A 24,872-nucleotide genomic window follows, 5' to 3' on the forward strand; every position below is an offset into this window, starting at 1 on the left:
CTCACAAACACTCACAAGTGATATAGGGCTTGAAAGAAAGTCTAGGTTTGGGTTTGGGTTAACCGCTCTAATAAGGAGAGTCAGCTACTTGGATTAACATGAGTGATCAAAATGAATAAGAAAATCCAAGTATTTTAGGGTATCCATGAGTTCAAATTTGATGCAGACATGATAATTAAAGATCAGATTCAGGTTCAAATTGATAGGGAATGGTATCAGATCAAGGCATGGTTCAGTTTTATTTCAAATTCATTGACTACGCAACAGACAACTAGCAACGAGGGCACTGAGTTTATCCGGTGAATCAAAATGCTTACAAGGCTATCTCATCATCATCCCCTATGCATATGCAACAATCCTAAATAAAACACTTTAGACTCGATCCTAAATGTAATGCAACTACAAGAACACTCTTTTTTTTTGTGAAATCATTTTCTGAAATTTTTCAAATTTTTTTGGTTTTTCTATGCCTTAGATGAATGCAGACTCAAGAATATATACAATGCAACACACACTTCCTGAGCCCTCCCCCAAACTTAAATCACACAGTCCACTGTGCGAATAAACTTGGAAGAGAGTACTCAGGACAAATCCAATCACAGAAACAAAATGAAATAAAAACAAATCACAACAGATGATATAATACAATGGTGAAGTGAGGCGCTTACCTCAGTCGAAGAATGAACGTAGTTGCTCGTCAATGGCTGCCTGTGATTGCTCCCAGGCCATAGACAAACCACCTTGTTCTGTATCAGCTCCAGCAGGTGGGTACTCAACCTCATTAGCTCTATGGCGACCAGCACCGCTCTGAGGATACTCGACCTCTCTTCTTCTGCTGCGGCCAGCACCGCGGTCGAGTGATCTCTTGGCGTGGATAAGCTAAAACATGGTCGAGTATTTTTCATTTCTCTGTGGTCGAGTATACTGCTTTACTCGCAGAGCCAGAATCCATTTCACTCGTCTCTTTATACTTATCTCCTGAAGACACTAACCAAATGCATCAAAATCAACAAGGAAAAATAAAGATATGTACAAAGATAGACATGGGATTTCCTCCCAAGTGAGCTTGTTTTAAGTCTCTAAGCTTGACTTCTCATACTCGTTAGGCTCAGGGTAGGTTGCAGAGAGGAAATGTGGTCTCCTCTCTTTCTTGAGTAGAGTGATCATCATACTCATTAGGGTTTCTTAACAGGTCTGCAATTGGGTACTCAGAGGCCATGTCCTCACAGTAAGCTTCTTTTTTTATCAAGATAGTCTTCTCCTCTAGACCATTCCGATGTGAATTCACATCCTTCTTTGCTGACAAGAATAGTGGCTCCATCGTCAGGGGCGTTCTTGATGTTGAGTGGTACTTGGTTGGCTTTTCCATTGAGCTCCTTGATTTGATCCTTCAGCTCTTTCACAATATGTGTTAGCTCTTGTATGGCTTTGTCCTGCCATTTAGATCTCTCCTTGAGTTCTAACCAATCATCTAACGTCTGAGTGCTTGCAATGAGTTGTTTGGTCAAGCATGAGCTTTTAGGGCAAGTTGGAGGCTTCTTCGAGTTGTTGGTGGAATCAGTTGGTCGAGCATGTGTTGAACTTACTTCATTAGCTTTCATAACCTTTGTGTCAGACCCCATCAAGCCCTTGTAAATCTTTGAGCCAACTGTTGCCTTGTGTGAGTCTAATGACTTCTCAGAACTCAAAGTTTCACTAGGGAGATACCCAGCTTTACCACTCTTGGTCAAAACAGTTTTTGAGTTATTTGCTTCTTTAAGTTCCACTAGAAGTTCATCAACTAGTCGATCCGTTTCCTCAACTAAGAAGGTTTGTCCTTCTATTGTCGGCTTCTTCATAGCATCATTGATGTCAAACTTCATTTTAAAATCCTTCCCCATATTAAGATCAATCTTTCCTTGCTTAACATCTATAATTGCTCCAGCTGTAGCCAAAAAGGGTCTTCCTAAGATCAAGGGATCTTTTGGTTCTTCATCCATGTTCAATATTATGAAGTCTGTAGGCACCTCCACCTTTCCAATCTTGATAGGCAAATCTTCTAATACCCCATGAGGTTGTCTAACTGACCCATCAGCCAAGATCAAAGAGATATTGCAATATTTATATTTGTTGAAACCCAACCTCTTAGCTACTGAGAGTGGCATTAGACTTACTGATGCTCCTAGGTCACAAAGGCATTTATTGAAAGTCAATGAACCTAGGGAGCATGGTAGAGTGAAAGATCCAGGATCTTCTAACTTCTCTTGAACAATCCTCTTATCAGCAGCTCGAGATGGAGTGGCATCACTTTCATCATCTGAATCGTGATACATCTTGATCCATTCCAGTATCAAATTTCTCACATCTTTGTGAGGATTGGGAATCAGGTTGAGAACTTCCATCAGTGGCATCACTGCTTCAATCTCGTTTAGCTGCTTCGCTGCAACAGACTTGTATCTCGCCATCCACGCTTTCCTGAATGTCCACGGAAGGGCACGTGAGGGTAATGGTGTAGGTTTGAATCGTTTTACCATTCTCTCGATTATGGCGGCCTTCTCTTCCGAAGTGGATCGAGTGGATTGGATTGAGTGAGAAGTGAATCGTTTTACCATTCTCTCGATTATGGCGGCCTTCTCTTCTTAAATTTTTATATGTAGTACACTCTCCTCCGCTTATGTTTGGGCTGCTACGAATTCAATATGCTCCGGTTCGGAAGATACAAGTACAAGATGTTCAATGAATGTTTAAATACTTTGTTTTAAAGACAGTATGCTTGATCTTTTGTAATATTATGGAGAATTTCCAAATCTTATAACTATGTTTTATTATTGAAATAATTTTTATTTGAGAGAAAAATCTTGCAATCGAAAGGGAATAGCACCTCCCACCATTCGTATGATTGATGTTTTATTCCTGTATATAGACTCGTGAACGTATCGATAATAGTTTTATCAATTTTCGAATTGATAATAGAGACGATGCATAGGAAAAAGAGACCATGCATAGTAAAAAGGTTGAATAGATTGTAGTCTTGGAAATTATAATCGTACGGTAAAAATGTTTTTCGTTTATTATATATTATGACTATTATAAGTAAGAGAATGCCTTTTGCTTAGACTCATAATTTTATAAAGGAAACGTTTACACCTCTTCGGTTTTTGTTTAGCAAGTCCCGGTGAGATATGGATGAGGACGTCGGCGATCTGAGCCCTATTAAACTTTGTTGGTCTATCCTAGTTAAGATCTTAAACACATGGCGAGAGTGGTTAGATAGAGATCATCGTTCGGTTTGTATGGTTTTGGCTGATGTGCGGGTATGCATGGTTTACTAAATTTCTTACGGATATTGTAAAAGTGGTTTTGTTTACTGCTTTTTTAATCAACTATTTATGAAATCTTATGTATAAGATCATAGAATAGAGGTCAAGATCAAATATAAAGATATCATTCGATTTGACTCCAAATTCAAATATGGTGATTGGGTAGCTATTCATCACTTTCGGCTGAAACATGTGATAGACGATAGAAGAACCACCAAGCACGATTACTAGATCGTTTTTGAAGAATTGACTATTCTGGACACGATTCCACCAAAAGATACTCTTGAACACACTCTTTCTGATGTAGCATTTCCTGAGGTCTTGAATGATAGTCTAGACAAGAACTACTTAATTAGTAAGATTATCTGGTTGTTCATTTGGAAATATGTTGAAATTTTGTCACCATCTTATCAAATAACCTTTTTTTTGCAAGGCTTGATTGGTTTTGTTGTTGCTACTAGTGAACTCCGTTATCTTGACCCAAGTAGACAGAGGGGATGATTTTGTTGTACTTATATTCAAGATTCAAGATCATGAGTAAGTTTTTAGTTAGAAAGCCTTAAGCATGTTTATATTTTATAATAATATTTGTCATGCCGACTTATATGTTAAATTATTTCAGTAACAATGTTATGGAATGTGTTGCAATCAGGGGTTTTGGTGAACAATTTAATGAAGAATGGAGAACAGCGAGGGGTTAACGAATTGTATGCGTGTTACAGTGGTGGAGAATTCATAGATTTTCAGGTAATTCTCTTATTCACAAAAAAATATATGATCTTTGTACTGACATCTTCACGATAACATAGATAATTATATAACGGCAGGACGAAATATTGTTCAAACCGCTAGTAAATGCAGCCGGTGGATATCAATCCGGATATACCTGAGGTTGGAGAATTTTGAGAGATGTATGTATTATTTTGCATAGTTTACTGCTTTATATAACTTCAAATAATGTAATTTAAAAGTGTTTAATGTGTTTTTTGTTTACATTGCAATTTAGATTGGCCGTTGAAGAAGCTAATGAGACGGTTTCTACCGATTCAAAAGATTGAAAGTGTGCATTATGCTGTCGTGTACTAAATTCATGTGTTGTTTGACTTAATCAATTAGTAATCAAAATAATGTTCGTATCATTCGACCTCTTGGTTTTGGTTTGTTATGTAAAACTAATGTCCTAAAATTATCTATAACTAATGTTCGTATTATCTTATAAGTAGTATTTTGCTTTATATGTTTGATTTTGTTAACAAATAAAGTAAACCTAGATCTAAATATTATATGACATATCCTTTTGAGGAGGTGTTATTAAGAACATTTGTTTAAAAAAAGTTTCTTCGAATTTCATAAAATGTGGTATGCTTAATCTTTTTTTATTTTGATTTCAAACAAAATTGCTTGGCCGCGCAAGCCGCGTGTGACTCCCCTAGTTAAATACTTATTCAAATAGATCAACAACGGACCAGACAAAGTTGTCTTCATTGTTGAGCTTGTTAAGCAAACTACAGGTGGTGAATCTGAAACTCCTGGGCAAGAATAAGGTTCAGCTGGGAAGAAGAAGAATGAGATCAAAGATTGGTTTGATTGCAGGTTAGCTTATTACTCTGTTTTTTACTTAATAATTTGGTTTGGTGTGATAGTTAATCAATAATTCATGTCAATCATGATGAATTGTTTGCAGATACGTTTCCGCATCTGAAGCTATTTGGAGGATATTTAAATATCCAATTCAACATAAATCAACTCCTGTCTAGAAATTATCTTTTCATGTAGAAGGAAAACAACCAGCTTATTTTGATCCAAAGTCTAACATTAAAGATGTTCTAGAACGAGTAGCAAATGAAGACTCTCAGTTTATGGCTTGGCTCACTTTGAATAGAAAAAATGTTATTGGAAAGAATGGTAAGTGTGCTAGAGATTGTTTATATGCTGAAATTCCGGCCTATTTCACATGGGATGGAGAAAATAAGGCGTTTAAAAAGAGATCCAAGGGTTTTTTCTTTAAGTCGCATTCACTATGTTCCAAGGAAAATGGAAGATGAGTATTTTCTTAGAGTTCTGCTAAACATTGTGAAAGGCCACTGAGTTATGATGAAATCAAAACCTATAATGGTGTTGTCTGCAAATGTTACAAAGAAGCATGTTTTTGCACGTGGTATTCTTGATAATGATCAGGTATTTATTGATGGTCTGGTGGAAGCAAGTTAGTGTTGTTTTGGAGATTATCTGAGGATTTTTTTTGCCATGCTGCTTCTGTCGGATTCTCTGTCTAGACCAGCACACGTATGGTCACAAACATGACATTTGTTAGCAGAGGATATTCTGAATAAGAAAAGAGACGAGTTCAAAAATCAAGGTTTTGATATTTTTTAACCTTTCATGTATCACTATTGCTTGATGTTTACTGTTTTCATGCTATTTGTTTAATTTTTGCATCTTAATCTTTGCAGACCTAATACTCACTGAAGTTGAGATTAAGAACTACACTCTATAGGAAATTGAGAAAATTCTGTTGTTTAATGGAGCAACTCTAGAAGATATTGATGAGTTTCCTAAGCAAACTAGAGATGGTATTGATAATTCAAATAGGCTTATTGTTGATGAGTTGAGATATAACAGTGAATCCAACCTAAAAGAGAAGCATGAGGAATGGATAAAGATGCTAACTCCTGAGCAAAGAGGTGTATACAATGAGATTATAGAGGCAGCTTTTAAAAATTTAGGAGGAGTCCTTTTTGTGTACGGATTTGGGGGAACATGAAAACTTTTATTTGGAAAACTCTATCTGCTGCGATTAGATGTAGAAAAAAAATATTTCTTAATGTCGCCTCGAGTGGCCTTGCCTCTTTGTTGTTAGAAGATGGTAGGACTGCACATTAAAGGTTTGGTATACCATTGAATCCTGATGAGTTTTCAGTATGTAAATTAAACTAAAATCTGACTTGGCAAATTTGGTAAAAGAAGCGTCTTTAGTTATATGGGATGAGGCACCAATGATGAACATGTTTTGTTTTGAAGCTTTAGATAAATCTTTATGCGACATTATAAAAAACACAGACAACAAGGTTTTTGGTGGAAAGGTTGTTGTTTTTTGGCGGTGATTTCAGACAGGTGCTTCTAGTAATTAATGGTGCAGGGAGAGCAAAAATTGTAATGGCATCGCTTAATGCTTCTTATCTTTGGGATCACTGCAAGTGTTAAAGTTGACTAAGAACATGAGACTACTAGAAAACAATTTGACTGAAACTGAACCTAAATGAGCCTAATGACGGTGAGGCTATAATAGATAGCGCAGAAGATTTGTTGATTACCAACGCAGACAAGCCAATGAAGCGATCACTTTTGAAATTTATGAAGATCCTACAAAGCTACACAAAATCACTGATCCCAAATTCTTTCAAGGAAGAGCTATATTAGCACCAAAGAATGATGATGTCAACACCATCAATGAGTATTTGCTAGAGCAGTTGCATGGTCAGTGCATTTTTACTCTACATTTTAAAGTTCCTGAGTTTTATATGCAATATAATTAAAGTTTGATTGAGTATACAACTAACATGCTCATTATTTATTTTGATATACAAGTGAAGAAAGAAATTATCTTTCTGCTGATTCTATAGATCCTACAGATTCTGATTCGCTTAACAATCTTGTATCACCCCAGTTTTTTTAAAATTATCAAGATAGCAGGTTTGCCAAACCATTCTTTGCGTGTAAAGATCATACTACAGAATTTGGATCCTAAAGGTGGTCAATGCAATGGAACTAGGCTTCAAATAACGCACCTATGTAATCAGATTGTTCAAGCTAGAGTTATTATAGGAGACACAATTGGTGAAATAGTTTTGATTCGTACAATGAATCTTACACCTTCAGACACTAAACTTCCTTTCAAGATGCGTAGAAGACAATTTCTACTCCCAGTTGCATTTGCAATGACTATAAATAAGAGTCAGGGACAATCTCTTCAACAAGTAGGACTTTACTTGCACAAACCAGTGTTCTCTCATGGTCAGCTTTATGTTGCGTTGTCTAGGGTTACCGCTAAAAAAGGTTTGAAAATCCTAATACTCGACAAATATGGTAAACTTCATAAGCAAACAACCAATGTTGTTTTCAAGAAAGTTTTCCAAAACATAGACTGATTACATAGCTGCCAGTCTATGTTTCTAGCATTTGAGAAAGGTATTTTAATTTAAGCTTTGTTCACTTCATAGAATTTCAATTATGGCTGTTAAACCCACCATACAGTTTATAATTAGCAATATCTGACTTTTAATCTATAATGTCACAGGCTTATTTACACTATTCAATTCAAGCAAACAAAGAAGTAACCATTCAACAAGCCACTCATTTCCGTTTCTTATTCCTACAATTGAACCTTTATATAAAATCGTTTTTATTTGTCTACATGTTTAATCGTGTTCACAGATATTCAACTTTGCATTTCACACCATAGCAAACTTGTATTTATGTGTTCTTCATTTAGACATTTTGCAACTAACCTGTGTTTTAGTAGAAACAGAGATCTTTCAGTTCCATGAACCGCTACTACAGATATGATTGCAGTGTGTGTAGAATGAGAACCAGTATTAGCAGTAATTGAAATATTATGTTAATGCACACAACTAATCAACCATCAAACACTACCAATGCATTTATATATCTCTAATGAATTGCCTACCTTAACAATTCAAGTTTTTTGTACATCGAATCCATATGTTATTCTTTCAAATACACTAAATGATCAACCTCTGACAGTATAATCAACATTCTAATCATCAAAGAGATCAAGTAAATAAACAACAATTTCTTAAACCAAATCAAAAGTAAAATCTAAAGATAACCATAATTGATCACATATAGAGTTTAATTGATCTACAAATCATATGGCAGAGATTGTATAATTCAAACACAGAATTGAATCGATTACCTCTGTATCTTCTGGGTTGAAGAATTTTGTTCCATGCAAATCGATTGAATTTTCCGGTTGAATTGAATTGGTTGCATCATAATCGAGTGAGTGAGAGTAGAAGAAGACAATTATCGGTGAGAGGTGATACAATTTCGAACGGATTGGATTGGGCTCACGTGCCCTCAATCCACTTCGGAAGAGAAGTGATTTGCATGGAACAAAATTCGGAATTGATTGTTATGTTATTTGGATTGTTATGTTATTTGAAATGTTATGTTATTCAAATCGATTGATTGTTATGTTATTTGGATGAAGAACTATGCCAAAAATAAAAATAACGACTTCCTTTATTATATGTCATTCATTTAATTGACTTATCAAATAGTTTAACAACTTAACTATATTTAAATTAATATTAATATTTTAATTATTTTTATTGTTCATAATTTTTCATTGTTAAGGCAATTATTATTGTTAGTAGCCATAAATTTTAAAAATATGATATAGTTTTGAATTTTTAATTATATCAAACAACTTAAATTATATTAATCTCCATATTATATACTAAATATATATTTTGAAAATTGAAGTAAATTACACAAAATTAAATACATCATAGACTGTTATTTCATATATATCAACATTCATTTTTTACGATAACTACAGTTACATTTTCAAAAATTAATTTTTAAACCAATAGAATCATATTAATGTTTTTACTTTTTTTATAAACTAATATTTTTATTTAAAAACAATTCAAAATTATAATCATCCCTTTATTATTAAAAGGGAAGTACAAATTGAATTTTTTTCTAATTTGGTCTCAATTTTGATTTCAATTTTGGATTTTGGTCTTTGCTATTTAAAATCATTAAGGGCAATTTGGTATTAACAATCTCCTAAACTTTATATGATCTGATTCAATCTAAACCGTTCAATAAAATTAAGGAATCTATGTCCTTTTTGAAATCAAAATATGATCACATTCCATCCCTAAAAACACTATATTCAATCACGAAATCAATAATCAACAATATCCAAATCATATATTACGATTCTTCACTAATCACTAGAAATTTATATTTATAAGTTTAGGATATCAAATTTATTCAAATATTTAGTATAAAAACCAAATAAACCGATTGCCCGCGGTAAACCGCGGGTTAAAACCTAGTGTAAACATAAAATTAGTAGATAAACACTCTCTATATAGATGCGTATACTATACATGTTTCCGGAACTATACAAAACTAAATCGAAACATACTAAAATATTCAGCGGTGTAAATAGATATAAACAGTGAGTTGATAAATTAAAAATCTAAAATCATTATTTGAATATAGATGATATTGAATCAAAATAATAAATTAAATCAAAACAAAAATAATCAACCTGCGGTTTACCGAGGGTCAATATCTTGTACATGTACATTTTGCTAACTGAAAATATGATATTATTCTTTTTATTAACTAAAAATGAATGATTTAAAACTAAAGATCAGAATGTAATATAGTTTAGCTTAGAAATAATTAAAATGATTTTATTTATTTATTTAGTTTCCTAAATTTTTGTTTAGCTTCAGAAAATAATTGTTTAACTTCCTAAGAAAATGATAATCATATATGGAAGATCCGAATCTCTATTCATATATATTAAGAAAATCGATATTATCAATATAATTAAAAGAGAGATTAGAGGAAAGTTTGTTGAATGCTAAGTAATTAATTTGTTACTTATAACGAAATATTAAATATCAGTGATATGATATTGTAAATAGTTTTAAACTCCAGGAATGGTTTTATAATATACTCCAAAATGTATATATTTATTAGATTTAACTTGTGGTATATGGTAATTTAGTAGTTTAGTATTATAATGATAGATTGGGAGGTGGAAAAAACTTAACTAATTATACACATCCGGAAAATACCAATTCAAACCTGCCACACCATTTGATCCAGGAGCTCTTAAAATTTTGTCTTTTCCTTTAGATAATTTTTGTCACTTATAAATATTATATTTTTTATTAAGACAAAAACATAACTTTTACAACTAATTGTGTAATTAAAATCTGTATATTATTTAAAAGTACAAATATTTAGCCTTTAAAATATTTGAGCTAATCATAGATATGTGTGTATTGACAAAAATTAATATAAATATATTTCTAGACACTTAACTTAAATTTTTGGGTTAATCCATTGAATATTATTAAAAATAAGTGATATTGCCTACAAAGAAACATTAAAATCGAAATTAGAGTACAATGATAACGTCTACTCGATATCACGAAGCCTAGTAGATAATATACATGAAAATGAAACATGACTACATTAACTTATTTTTCTTTATGTGAGAATAATACAAAATAAACCAAACCAAACAAATAAAAACAGTCTTATGTAAATATGACCATAATATCAAACCTTGCACGAGAATCTCGAGTGGAATAATGAATCATTGGTAAGTCGATATATAAGTGGGGAAAATACCAGATTTTGAAAACTAACTTCACACAGTTTATTATTCACCTAATTAGACCAAAAAGAAATTGAAAAATTCTGTAGAGTTCATAATTGCATAAAAGGAATCAAAGTAGTGACTCTCTCCCTATATATGGTCGATATCTACCCTATGAAAATGTTATTCGGCCGTTAAAAAACACAAATGATAACGACATATATGAGCAAATTACTACATTATAAAGCTTTTAAGATTTGTTTTTTTTTTCTTTTCTAGAGGCGGGATCATTTGTTTGTGAAGATTGCAAATCTATTCTATATATATATATATATAGTGGGAGTGTCATAATGTTTACATGAAGTTTTTTTAGGTCAAGCAGTTGGAGATATTTAATTTGCCAAAAAGATGAATATTTAGAGCATTTAATTGTTTGTTTTAAAACCAAAAATTTAAATATGTATATTTCCTATATTTTCTCACAAAGATTAGTCAGTGATTTTAATCATGTTAACAAATCATATGATGTCGATTTGGCAAGTTCAAATTTTAGAAAAATCTCTAGTCATCCGTTTGAAGAATAATAAATGTTCATAAAGTTTCATGAAAAATAAATCCAATGACCCCCTTGAAGGAAAAATGGATCATAATTCGATTTGATTTTCTTTGCATTTTTTATATTAATTTTACCGTTAATGAGGATAAGTTTTCATTCTAATATCTTTCTTATAGAATATATAAACAAAATCTATTTGTTACAATTTTTCATGCCACAATTTCAAAATGGTTTATTTGAAATTAATTAATAATATTAGATTTTTAAATGAGCATTATCGACATTAGGAAAGATTTTTCCAGAGTTTTAGCAAATTTTTGCCAAACGAATTTGATTTTCATCTTTAATTAAATATTTTTATTTCTAAATATTTAATGCCAATGGTATTGGGTTGTAAATAAATTTAAAGTCAAGGATTTATTTCATAAAACTGTTGTAAAATGTTTAATATAGACTAGATTTTAACCCGCGGTACACCGCAGGGACAATTTTTTATTTTTTATTTAGTATATATAAAAATTTGTAAATTGTATCTATCTATAAAATAATTTTATTTTATAGTTTACAATTGTTATTAAGTAACGTCCTGCCAAACCCGTCCCGCCAACTCGTCCCGTAAAAAAATCTATTTATTTTATTAATGTGAATCTTATTTATGATATGTTTATAAATTATTGTCTAAATTATTTGTAATTTTATAATAATTAAATGCTATCAAATATATTTACGATTTGATGATTATAATCGAATTGTTATAGTGATACAGAAAAACAATATCAAAAATGATAATTTTGTAATAATTAAATGATATTAAATATTATGGAATTTTATTTAGTAACTATTCGTGTAGTTAATGTGAAAAGATTTTGGGAAGAGTTTGAAATGTCAAATATTTAATTTGAAGATTTTATTTCAAATTATAAAAAACAAACATTAAAATCCAGTAGCAACCATTATAAATAAGTCTCAACTACAAGATTTATTTTATAAAATGACTGCAAAAATGTAGATGTAGATATCATCGATGGTCTCTGGTTTTGGTAAGTGGTTCATGATGTAACCACAAACCCACATAAAAAAAAGAAAATAAATGGTCAGCAATTCTGAAGATAAACCAAGGAAATAAAATGGTTCCTTCTTGTAATCTTTTTTTACGCAGAGACTTGGATCAAAAACATTTAAACAAAAAATATCAAAAATAGTAAATATAAAAAAACCCTATAAAATAATAAACACAATCAAATAGAAGACAACTTTAATCAAATAGACGCTGACAAGTACGTGTACCCCTTGGCGACAATGACAACACCTTGATCATCTCAAGTTTCTTGTTAGGGTCAGTGGAGTGAGGGGAGATAATTGCCTTATTTAAACATTTTGCGTTTCTTAAGATGAACTAGGTGAGTCACCCGCGCCTTGCGCGGCCAAAAACTTTTTTTCAAAATTAAATTTAAATTTCAAAGATCAAGCATACAAGAATTTTTTAAATTCGAACAAAAAATTTCAAAATTAGTATCTTCTTGAATCAATCATAATTTAGAGTGATAAGTTAGAGACATTTAAGAAATTAAAAAATATATATTATATAGATATAACAACACCTATATTTATATCTATTTACCTATATCAAAGACATGTGTCGTATAATGTTTAGGATATAACTATCACATTGAACCCGTTAATTTCACATTTCAAGTCAAGGACCCAAAATACTTTTTTATAGGATCAAATTTATAACTTAAATAATAAGTAATTAAAAAACTAAAAAAAATCTTCATATCTTTTAAAAATACCAGGTTTAATGTTTATGGGTGAATCAACAAAAAAGTTGAAAACGAAGAAATAGTGTCAAAACACACAGTAGAAGAAAAACACGATAAATTTTTAAATATTTACATAAAAATTATTGATTTTAAAGGGTAAAAAAATAGAAATATAAATAATATCATGAATTTTAAAGTGCTACAATGCAAATATAGAATTCTAGAGAGACCAGCTGACCTCCTTTAATCTTCTTTGGGTCTGCCTATACGGCGGACCCATAAATATTTTATACAGTATCAAAATATAACTTCAAAAAAATAAGTAACTAAAAAAATTTAAAACTAAGAAAAACTTCATAAAAAAAATAAAAAAAAATATGGTTCAATGTTTATGGGTGAATAAAAAAAAAAGTAAAAAACATGTAAGAAATACTGTTAAACCACAAAGTAGAAGAAACATACGATAAAACTTAAAAGGTTTACATATGATTTGTAATTTTAAAAAGGTAAAAACAAAAAAAAGATAAATAATATCATGAATTTTAAAGGGTTACAATGCAAATATAGAATTCTAGAGAGACCAGTTGACCTCCTTTAATCTTATTTGGGTCTGCCTATGCGGGGGACCCATAAATACTTTTGACAGTATCAAAATCTAACTTCAAAATAATAAGTAATTAAACAAATTAAAAAATTCAGCAACAATGAGCTTATAAATTCAACAAAATTCTTATAAAGAACTTGTAACTCTCTTAATTGGTTTTACACAAAGTTTCGACTACTTCAGCTTGTCTCCTGAGATTTCTTACACACAAGATCATGATCTCTTATCTTCTAGTACACTAAAACAGGGTAAACTTTACTCACTTGAAATAAAAAAGATTATATATGCTACTTTTTCAATCTAGACATTCTAGAGCCTGTTTAGGACCCCTACTGATTAGCTTCAAGGGTCTCAAGAACAAAAAAAGGATCCCCCGGAAGCTTCTTCAAATTGAGAAATATTCGAGTTCTTCCCTCTCGTTTTTTGGACCTCTAAGTTTCACTAAAAAATTTATTCCCAACGGAAGAGAAGAGGAATAACTCCAAGCCCCAGAAGTGCCTAATCCTTCCAAATTACTTAGCACCCCTTTTTAATATTCATGAGACTTCTAAACCTTAAACCCTAACACGTACCTTATAAACCCAGATTAGTTATTCCAATTCGTCTACATGGATAATATTAAATCCTAACTAATACCTTATAAACCCGAATCTATATTTAACTTTATCTAAATGTTAAACACTATAGCCTAAATCATACTTTTAAACCCAACCTGATATTTAGCTTGGTCTAAATGTAAAACATTATACCATAACCCCTACCAAATAAACACAATTACAATGTAGTTTAAGTCATAAATCATTTTAAATATTATCTAATGAGGTTTCGAATTGTTCAAATATTTTTAGTTAGATATGTACTAAAGATATAAGTTTACATGATTGTATGTGCTTCCATCAGTTATTCTTTAAACCCTAAACCGTAAACTCTAACCCTACCTTATAAACCCAAATTAGTTATTCAAATTCATCTCAATTTATAACACTAAACCCTAATTCCTACTTTATAAACCCAAACCTATATAATTAGCTTCATCTAAATGTTAACAACTATATCTTAACCCCTACCAAATAACACCTATATTTAACTTAGCCTAGATGTATGACGCTATATATATATATATATTCTAACACTCATCTAAAATAGAGAATGAAATTAACTCTCTGTTAAGATCAACTTTTTGTTGTTTTTCTTTCGTGAAATTGGCTCTTAGATAATTTATTTTATTTTTATATTTAAAAATATATTAAACGTAAGAGAACTACTTATTAAAATAACAGTTTTAAATTATAAATTCTACATGTCGACTCACATAGTACGCTGGGATGTTGTAGACGGCAACAAATTTAACTCACGAAATCATTTTTTCCCTTTGAATATACGTTTTCAATACTCCCACAAATAAAATTTTAACCCATCGATAATAACCAGAAAAATATGGATGACTCTATCAACTTTGTTTCTAGCATTATCTTTGTTATAAGAATTCTCAAAATATCTTTTCATTTAATTATTCAACCTATGTTTCTTTGGACTACTTTTTCTAAGATAATTGAAGGTTAAGATAAATTTGGATAAACTATTTAAAATTCTTGGTAAAGTAAACAATAAGAAATTAAGCACCAAGGTAATTAAAGAAATACACATAACATAATACATGCTTTCCAACAATAACACAATAGTTGACTACTATACACTTTCAAAATTGCCATCACATCTCTTTCAAAACTTTTCAACGGATTGAAAAAAAAAAACAGAGCTCACTCAAATTACATAAAAGTTTTAGAAGTTGAGATGGTAAAGAACATGATCTCATAAGCTCTTCTTAGTATTTAGCACTTAAATCCTCAAGAACCACAAGTGTTCAAGTAGCTGATTAACTTACATGAGAAGAAGGCACAACTATTGACATTTACCGTCTTTTTATTCTTGTCTATGTAAACCACACCAAAATTAGTGTATTTTTAGTCTCCTCCACACCGGAAAAACTTCTAGTTTGGGACATGTCCAATAAACAAATATATCTCTACTTTGGAGCTTTATAAAATGCATGGCCTTATCAAAAATCTGTTTTGTCATCTTGACGCTGAAGTGACTTATCATAGCACTGAACAATGTACTGAAGAAAAACGATATGAAAATGACATATGTACTAAACAAATTTAGAGTAGAGAACAATGGATTAGTTAACGACAACAAAACCAAATACCGAAAGTATCCACCATCTTGATTTCTAGGTCTGCTAAAAGTCTCAAAAGTCGAGAGAATTGATTTTGCTTTTTATAAGTTTTTTTGATAAAATATTCTCTTTTACGTTTGTCTTCTTATATTTTCTTCTTCAATCTCCAGTTTACGGTGCAATGACCCATCATAAAACTCAAAAATACTTATCACAGTAAAAAATCAAACCTATCAACCAACATAAACCTATCATCATCTCAGCTCCCTTGAATTCCCAGAGATTTAAAGCAAAACATGAATTTTTTTGATCGGATATAAAAAAAGGCATATCTTGAGAAGGTGAACCATCTTACACCATAAAAAAAAATAAAGATTGAAAAATTTACCTTCTCTAGACGCAGGTCCTCCTCAAAGATTCTTACGCCATGCATTTATAGGAACTTGAATAGGATTATTTCTACAAACCCTGATAAGCAACAACAAAGATAAATTCTAAAATGAAGACAGAATTTCACAATTAAAACCCCTTAGATAGAAGAAGAAAACGACATTACAGAGCTAGCGATTGGATTAATTTAAGATAAAGAAAATATAGTTGTGTGAAGAAAAAACTACGTACTGTGTTATTATTTGTTATAGTATTATTGTTATTTTTCTCCTCTTGAATTATCTTATTTTTTTATCTATAAATACATTTAAACCACCAAATTTTTAAAAACTCGGTAGAAAACCCGTATGATTCTTCTAGCGAGTTAAATGTTTTTCTCGATTTATCTTTTCTGCTTTGCTTTTCCACATCCTCCTCTTTAATCTGCTCATTCTTTTATTTTCTATTTCTCTGCCTACCTCTTGATCATTCAAGCAGTTACTACATGATTAGAACGTTGGCAATGACGAACAAAGGCTAATAACAACAAAATTTGGTGCATGTGGTGGAGACAATCGTAACGAATAACGATAGCAGATGGGATTCATGATGGATCTTGTCAATCTATAGTCTTCAACTGGTAAACTAATCCGAGAAGTAAAAAGTATGTGTGTATTCGGATACGTTTATGCAAAACTTATGTTTTACAGAAATGGGGACTTCTCTCCAAAAACTTTTCATATTATAACCATGTCCTTATAAAAAACCTTAAAGTTGATATATATGAGAGTTATGATTATCACATCTAGAAAAGAATGATACAAAAAGTCAACAAAGACCAGCTTCCAACTTTCATAGCCTTTAAAAATGCATCAATGTTAGTGTGCCTATATATCTCTTTAAAAACCTCGTAACTCTCATTAATCCCACCCAACCTTCAAAATAAAACACAAAGACATGAATCGAATACAATCTCCTAACACGCTCTATTCGCCGTCTTGGCAACTCTTTTCTTATTAGTCTTGTTGTGTGTACAAACACAATTTCTGCAATAACTTTGTCTTGCCGAAAGCCTATTACCTTGAGCTCCGACCTTAGGCTCTTTTCTCCACTGGATATACAACGAACCAAACGGTACTGTTTCCATCGTCTTTCGCCAACATGGAACCTCTCCTTCTTCTTGGATTGCTTGGGGACTTAACCCAAGTAATACTCATGGTTGGGACGCAAGCGCTAGTCGCCTTAACCAACTCAAGAGGTCAATTCTAGGTCTAAAAAATCGAAAGAATTGATTTCTCTTTTTTCAAATTTTTTTTTTAATAAAACTTTTTCTTTTATGTTTATCTTCTTTTCTTTTCTTCTTTGATCTGTACTTTTTCTTTTATGTTTTGCATTGGTACAAAAGAACAAAAGATTATTACTGTAATTAGGATCATATGATAATATCAAAGAGGCCATATTTTATATTTCCGAGGTGATATCAGTAGCTGCCAAAAAGAATAGTGTATGAAAAATACAAATTTTGTCTTCAGAAAATAACCAAGGACAAAAAGACTGCTAAGATCAATAAAACGACGTATAAGAAAAGAAAAAAAAAAGATTGGATTGCTAAAGTCCATAACTCTGTAGATAAACAATTTGTTTCAGCCAAACATAAATACAGATCTAAAACATCAATAATGTTTTCTTCTGTACACAGTACATGAATTTATTGTCTAAGCCAAGGATTCTTAGGTGGTGGACCGAGCCAGAAAATATCCCATACTTGTGACGCTGTAAAAACCAAATTCAATTCATCAAACTTCCTAATGTTGTGGATTATCGTCATACTCCAAGTGCTATCTATTAATATATTATATGGATCAGATGATAAATCGTAATATATTTCCAATTCATACTAAATTAAATTACATATGCAAACTTTCATGCATATTATACAAAGAATGTAGTATTAATTATAGATGCTCTCTTAATGATTTGTCTCACCATTCTCTTCTTCTTCTTTTTCTTCTCAATATATGCAAGAATACCCTTTTGATTAACCATCGTTTCATCCAAAGCCTAAGCCGGAAAAAATAAAGAAGCCAAACCAATTATTACTACATATTCGAGTGATTTGATGATTGAGGTAATATAGACCTTACCTTTTTGGTCTCATATAATTAACTCATGCTCAAGCACTTGAACCCGGTCAAAAGCGGACCGAAGTTTATCCTCTTTCTCTAAAGCATCATCTGCTGATTTTGAGTCAAGGGACTTGTACTTTTCTTCTGGCTCGGCCATACGTTTGAGTTTTGACCATAATTACGTATTCAGAGCTGGAGACTGGTCTGAAACTTCATCTTGGTTTGGCTTAGACGTTTTTGCTTCCTCGTAGACGTTTTTGGTGAGAATTTTCTTGTATAATATGCACCAAAGCACCAAAGACGTTTTTGGTTTTAATACTACATTCTTTGTATAATATGCACCAAAACATAGTAATAATCATTCGCTTGGCCCTAGACTTCTTCGCCACTGCACGAGAGAGTTGTTTCACCGCTTCTTTGGCCAAATGGCGAGGTTTGCTAAGACACAGTTCTGCATCTACCACCAGTGTTAGTCCACTCACATATTTCCCTGTTAAACAAATCAAGCAATGAGTTTCGTCATCTAACCATCTATATCTATATATATTTTATACTAAAGAGTGTGCTTTATTTAACTCAGCATACCAGAATCACAGCTCAAGTAGAGTGCAGCCATTGCGATATCCCACTTCTCTCCAAGTTTATAAAGAGGCATGTACTCTCTGGTTTTGTTTTCAATCTCCTCAGGTACAACTCATTCCCGGTGTACCTCCAATAGGACCTGGAGCAATCCTGTTCACTCTAATATCATAGTCAGTTCCCCACTCCAATGCCAAGTTTCTTGTGGTAGCATCAACTGCAACCTGTTTCAAGTTTCAAACTCCTAAGATCACATTTTGCTACATTCTATTGTTCCTTTAAGTTAGTTCTTGATTGCCAAACCAAAACTCGAGACACTGAATGACTTTATCAGACTAATCAAATTACCTTGGCTGCAGATACATGTATTTGGTACCTAGAAGCTGTGTAGTGCAAAGTAGCGCTTCTGTTAATAATCGAACTGACCGCTTGATGAGTCTCTTCCAGGCGCTCCTTTCTTAAGATACTTGAGAGCTGCGTGACACATGTTGAATGTTTGATACAGGATTAACGTGTGGTGAGCTGGTGAGCTGACGAGCTGGCGAGCTGGCAATGTGAAGTCGGATGTTAGGCAAAGTACTTGTGAGCTGGCGAGCTGGCAATGCAATGGACGTTAACGGCGATCGTTATTAACGTGGTTAACGTTTACTTTCTTTACCTTTTTGTATAAGAGCAACATGTTATGCTCATGCTTTCATTATCGAATAATCTGTAATCTTCAGAATTCTCTAGAATCTTTGTAAGTGCTAGATTTCTCTCACATCGAGAGCTAGCTGAATCATTTGGTGTTTTATGAACATCGATTGATTGTTGGTTTCGAATGATAATTGGAGATTTGGATTGTTCTTGTGAATCGCAGGTTTCCCTGTAACAAAGGTATCAGAGCTCTGTAGTTCCTCGGAAAACATGGTGACTACAAGGTCGCAGGAGGGTGACGGAAAGGGGAAAGAGGTGGAGTTGGAGGTTCCGCTGGATTCCCGAGTTACGCGGTTAGAAACGACGGTCGCTGAGCAACATAAGGAGATGATGAAGCAGTTTGCTGATTTGTATGCAGTGCTTAGCCGATCTACAGCTGGTAAGATGGTGGATGAGCAATCGACGTTAGATCGGAGTGCGCCGAGGTCGTCTCAGTCGATGGAGAACAGATCCGGTTACCTTGATCCATATCGTGATGCTCGTCATCAGCAGGTGCGATCAGACCATTTTAATGCTTATAATAATCTTACACGGTTAGGGAAAATTGATTTTCCTCGGTTTGATGGTACACGGTTGAAAGAGTGGTTGTTTAAAGTCGAGGAGTTTTTTGGTGTGGATTCAACTCCAGAAGATATGAAGGTTAAAATGGCAGCGATCCACTTTGATAGCCATGCCTCTACTTGGCATCAGTCCTTTATTCAGTCGGGTGTTGGTCTTGAGGTGTTGTATGATTGGAAGGGATATGTGAAGCTGTTGAAGGAACGATTTGAGGATGATTGTGATGACCCTATGGCGGAGCTAAAACATTTGCAGGAAACTGATGGCATCATTGATTATCATCAGAAATTTGAGCTGATTAAAACAAGAGTTAATCTCTCTGAAGAATATTTGGTGAGTGTGTACTTGGCAGGACTCAGGACAGACACTCAAATGCACGTCCGGATGTTTCAGCCTCAAACTGTGAGACATTGCTTGTTCTTGGGCAAGACATATGAGAAAGCACACCTTAAGAAACCAGCTAATACTACTTGGTCCACAAATCGTTCTGCACCTACTGGCGGTTATAACAAATATCAGAAGGAAGGCGAGTCTAAGACAGATCATTATGGGAACAAGGGAAATTTTAAACCGGTTAGTCAGCAACCTAAGAAAATGTCTCAACAAGAAATGAGTGATAGGAGGTCTAAAGGGCTATGCTATTTTTGTGATGAGAAGTACACTCCAGAACATTATTTGGTTCACAAGAAAACACAACTGTTTCGAATGGATGTTGATGAAGAGTTTGAAGATGCTAGAGAAGAGTTGGTAAATGACGATGATGAACATATGCCACAAATCTCTGTCAATGCGGTTTCAGGAATAGCTGGTTACAAGACTATGAGAGTTAAGGGAACATATGACAAAAAGATTATCTTCATCCTGATAGACTCAGGGTCGACACACAACTTTCTGGATCCAAATACAGCAGCTAAACTTGGGTGTAAGGTGGACACAGCTGGGTTAACTCGTGTATCTGTAGCTGATGGCAGGAAATTGCGTGTTGAGGGTAAAGTTACTGATTTCTCTTGGAAGTTGCAGACTACAACTTTTCAGTCTGATATCTTATTGATTCCCTTACAAGGGATTGATATGGTACTAGGGGTGCAATGGTTGGAGACTTTGGGTCGTATCTCTTGGGAATTCAAGAAACTGGAAATGCGATTTAAATTCAATAATCAGAAAGTACTTTTACATGGACTTACATCAGGTTCTGTCAGGGAAGTGAAGGCGCAGAAACTGCAGAAACTACAGGAAGATCAAGTTCAGCTGGCCATGTTATGTGTACAAGAAGTTTCGGAGAGTACAGAAGGGGAACTTTGTACTATTAATGCTTTAACCAGTGAGCTTGGTGAGGAGTCTGTAGTGGAAGAAGTACTCAATGAGTATCCTGATATATTCATTGAACCGACTGCTTTACCTCCATTTCGTGAGAAGCATAATCATAAGATTAAATTGTTGGAGGGGTCTAATCCGGTGAATCAGCGACCCTATCGCTATTCAATACACCAGAAGAATGAAATTGATAAACTGGTTGAGGATTTACTTACTAATGGAACAGTGCAAGCTAGTTCTAGTCCTTATGCTTCACCTGTTGTTTTGGTCAAAAAGAAGGATGGAACTTGGAGACTTTGTGTTGACTATCGTGAGTTGAATGGCATGACTGTAAAAGATAGTTTTCCTATTCCATTGATTGAGGATCTCATGGATGAGTTGGGAGGTGCAGTTATCTTTTCCAAGATAGATCTTCGGGCTGGTTACCATCAGGTGCGGATGGATCCTGATGATATACAAAAGACAGCATTTAAAACGCATAGTGGCCATTTTGAGTACTTGGTCATGCCCTTCGGACTCACTAATGCACCGGCTACGTTTCAAGGTCTCATGAATTTCATATTCAAGCCCTTCTTACGTAAGTTCGTCTTGGTCTTCTTTGATGACATTCTGGTTTATAGTTCTTCCTTGGAAGAGCATAGACAGCACCTTAAGCAAGTGTTTGAAGTCATGCGAGCTAATAAGTTGTTTGCCAAACTCAGCAAATGTGCTTTTGCGGTTCCTAAAGTCGAATATCTAGGACACTTCATTAGTGCACAAGGCATTGAAACTGATCCTGCGAAAATCAAGGCTGTGAAGGAGTGGCCTCAACCAACAACACTCAAGCAGTTGAGGGGGTTCTTGGGTCTTGCTGGTTACTATCGACGTTTTGTGCGGAGTTTTGGGGTTATTGCGGGACCATTACATGCTTTGACTAAAACTGATGCATTTGAATGGACAGCAGTAGCACAACAAGCGTTTGAGGATCTTAAAGCGGCCTTGTGTCAAGCGCCTGTCTTATCTTTGCCTCTGTTTGATAAACAATTCGTGGTAGAAACTGATGCGTGTGGTCAGGGCATAGGGGCGGTTTTGATGCAAGAGGGACATCCTTTGGCTTACATTAGTCGCCAATTAAAAGGGAAGCAACTACACCTATCTATCTATGAGAAAGAATTGCTGGCAGTTATCTTTGCAGTCCGAAAATGGCGACACTATTTGCTGCAGAGTCACTTCATAATCAAGACTGATCAAAGAAGTTTGAAGTATCTATTGGAGCAGCGTTTGAACACACCAATTCAGCAGCAGTGGCTTCCTAAATTGCTCGAGTTTGACTACGAGATCCAGTATAGACAAGGAAAAGAAAATGTAGTGGCAGATGCTTTGTCTCGGGTAGAAGGATCTGAGGTGTTGCACATGGCTATGACAGTGGTGGAGTGTGATTTGTTGAAGGATATTCAAGCAGGCTATGCCAATGACTCTCAGTTACAAGATATTATTACTGCACTTCAACGTGATCCAGATTCAAAAAAATATTTCTCTTGGAGTCAGAATATACTGAGAAGGAAAAGTAAGATTGTAGTTCCAGCAAATGACAACATTAAGAATACAATATTGCTTTGGTTACATGGGTCTGGTGTAGGAGGACATTCAGGCAGGGACGTGACTCATCAGCGTGTTAAAGGACTGTTTTACTCGAAAGGCATGATTAAGGACATCCAAGCTTATATTCGCAGCTGTGGTACATGTCAACAATGTAAGTCTGATCCTGCAGCTTCACCGGGGTTACTCCAGCCATTACCAATCCCTGATACCATTTGGAGTGAAGTGTCAATGGATTTTATTGAGGGGCTACCAGTTTCAGGAGGCAAAACAGTCATCATGGTTGTTGTGGATCGCTTGAGTAAGGCTGCTCACTTCATTGCATTATCACATCCTTATAGTGCATTGACAGTAGCACAGGCTTACTTGGACAACGTTTTTAAGTTACATGGCTGCCCCACTTCGATTGTCAGTGACAGAGATGTTGTGTTTACAAGTGAATTTTGGAGAGAGTTCTTCACGTTACAGGGAGTTGCATTGAAGTTGACGAGTGCTTACCATCCCCAGAGTGACGGACAAACTGAAGTTGTGAACAGATGTTTGGAGACCTACTTGCGTTGTATGTGCCATGACAGACCTCAGTTGTGGAGTAAATGGCTTGCATTGGCAGAGTATTGGTACAACACCAATTACCACTCTTCTAGCAGGATGACGCCATTTGAGATAGTGTATGGGCAGGTACCTCCAGTCCATTTACCTTATCTGCCTGGGGAATCAAAAGTGGCGGTTGTGGCTAGGTCTTTGCAGGAGAGGGAAGATATGTTGCTGTTCTTGAAGTTTCATTTGATGCGCGCTCAACACCGAATGAAACAATTTGCAGACCAGCATCGAACTGAACGTGAATTTGAGATTGGGGATTATGTCTATGTGAAGCTGCAACCTTACCGCCAACAATCTGTGGTGATGCGTGCTAATCAGAAGCTGTCACCGAAGTATTTTGGCCCATATAAGATCATTGATCGTTGTGGTGAAGTGGCTTATAAGTTGGCTCTTCCTTCTTACTCTCAAGTGCATCCTGTGTTCCATGTTTCGCAGCTAAAGGTGCTAGTGGGCAATGTCTCTACAACAGTTCATTTGCCTTCAGTGATGCAAGATGTCTTTGAGAAAGTACCTGAGAAAGTGGTGGAAAGGAAAATGGTCAATCGTCAGGGAAAAGCTGTCACTAAAGTGTTGGTGAAATGGAGCAATGAACCTTTGGAAGAAGCTACATGGGAGTTCCTCTTCGATTTGCAGAAAACATTTCCTGAGTTTGAAGCATAGAACCTTGAGGTCAAGGTTTTGTGAAAGGGGGGAGATTTGATACAGGATTAACGTGTGGTGAGCTGGTGAGCTGACGAGCTGGCGAGCTGGCAATGTGAAGTCGGATGTTAGGCAAAGTACTTGTGAGCTGGCGAGCTGGCAATGCAATGGACGTTAACGGCGATCGTTATTAACGTGGTTAACGTTTACTTTCTTTACCTTTTTGTATAAGAGCAACATGTTATGCTCATGCTTTCATTATCGAATAATCTGTAATCTTCAGAATTCTCTAGAATCTTTGTAAGTGCTAGATTTCTCTCACATCGAGAGCTAGCTGAATCATTTGGTGTTTTATGAACATCGATTGATTGTTGGTTTCGAATGATAATTGGAGATTTGGATTGTTCTTGTGAATCGCAGGTTTCCCTGTAACAATGTTCCTACCGCATCAATGTCTAAGACTGCACATATACAACAAAATAACGTTCCTTCAGCTAAATTGACAAACTTTCATGCATATTTCTTCTCAAAACCAATGATAAACAAAAAAACTCGAACAAACTATAAACAAAATCAATGACTTACATACAATGTTTGTGTTTATATGATCTGTGTGAATCAATTCGAACGCTAG

The 24,872-nt window shown here is 34.1% G+C and overlaps 1 protein-coding gene and 3 pseudogenes across 4 annotated transcripts; 2 read left to right on the top strand and 2 right to left on the bottom strand.

Annotated features, from left to right (window-relative positions):
* Window positions 1–669: 669 nt before the first annotated feature.
* On the bottom strand, window positions 670–2,591 carry AT1G36560 (annotated as a pseudogene; the record flags this gene model as incomplete). Its single annotated transcript has 1 exon — window positions 670–2,591.
* Window positions 2,592–4,712: 2,121 nt separating this feature from the next.
* Window positions 4,713–7,529, top strand: AT1G36570 (annotated as a pseudogene; the record flags this gene model as incomplete). Its single annotated transcript has 1 exon — window positions 4,713–7,529.
* A 9,713-nt stretch (window positions 7,530–17,242) lies between these two features.
* Window positions 17,243–19,340, bottom strand: AT1G36580 (uncharacterized protein; the record flags this gene model as incomplete). Its single annotated transcript, NM_103334.4, has 6 exons — window positions 19,202–19,340; window positions 18,860–19,077; window positions 18,562–18,764; window positions 18,330–18,422; window positions 18,135–18,209; window positions 17,243–17,389 (listed from the first exon to the last, which is right to left on the bottom strand). Exons 2-6 carry the CDS (start codon window positions 18,927–18,929, stop codon window positions 17,243–17,245), a joined length of 588 nt encoding a protein of 195 aa, NP_174871.5. The 5' UTR covers window positions 18,930–19,077; window positions 19,202–19,340.
* Window positions 19,341–19,759: 419 nt separating this feature from the next.
* On the top strand, window positions 19,760–24,259 carry AT1G36590 (annotated as a pseudogene; the record flags this gene model as incomplete). The annotated part of the gene is made up of 1 exon: window positions 19,760–24,259.
* Between the last annotated feature and the right edge of the window lie 613 nt (window positions 24,260–24,872).

The sequence above is a fragment of the Arabidopsis thaliana genome, assembly GCF_000001735.4.
Source record: "Arabidopsis thaliana chromosome 1 sequence".
Classification (NCBI taxonomy): domain Eukaryota; kingdom Viridiplantae; phylum Streptophyta; class Magnoliopsida; order Brassicales; family Brassicaceae; genus Arabidopsis; species Arabidopsis thaliana.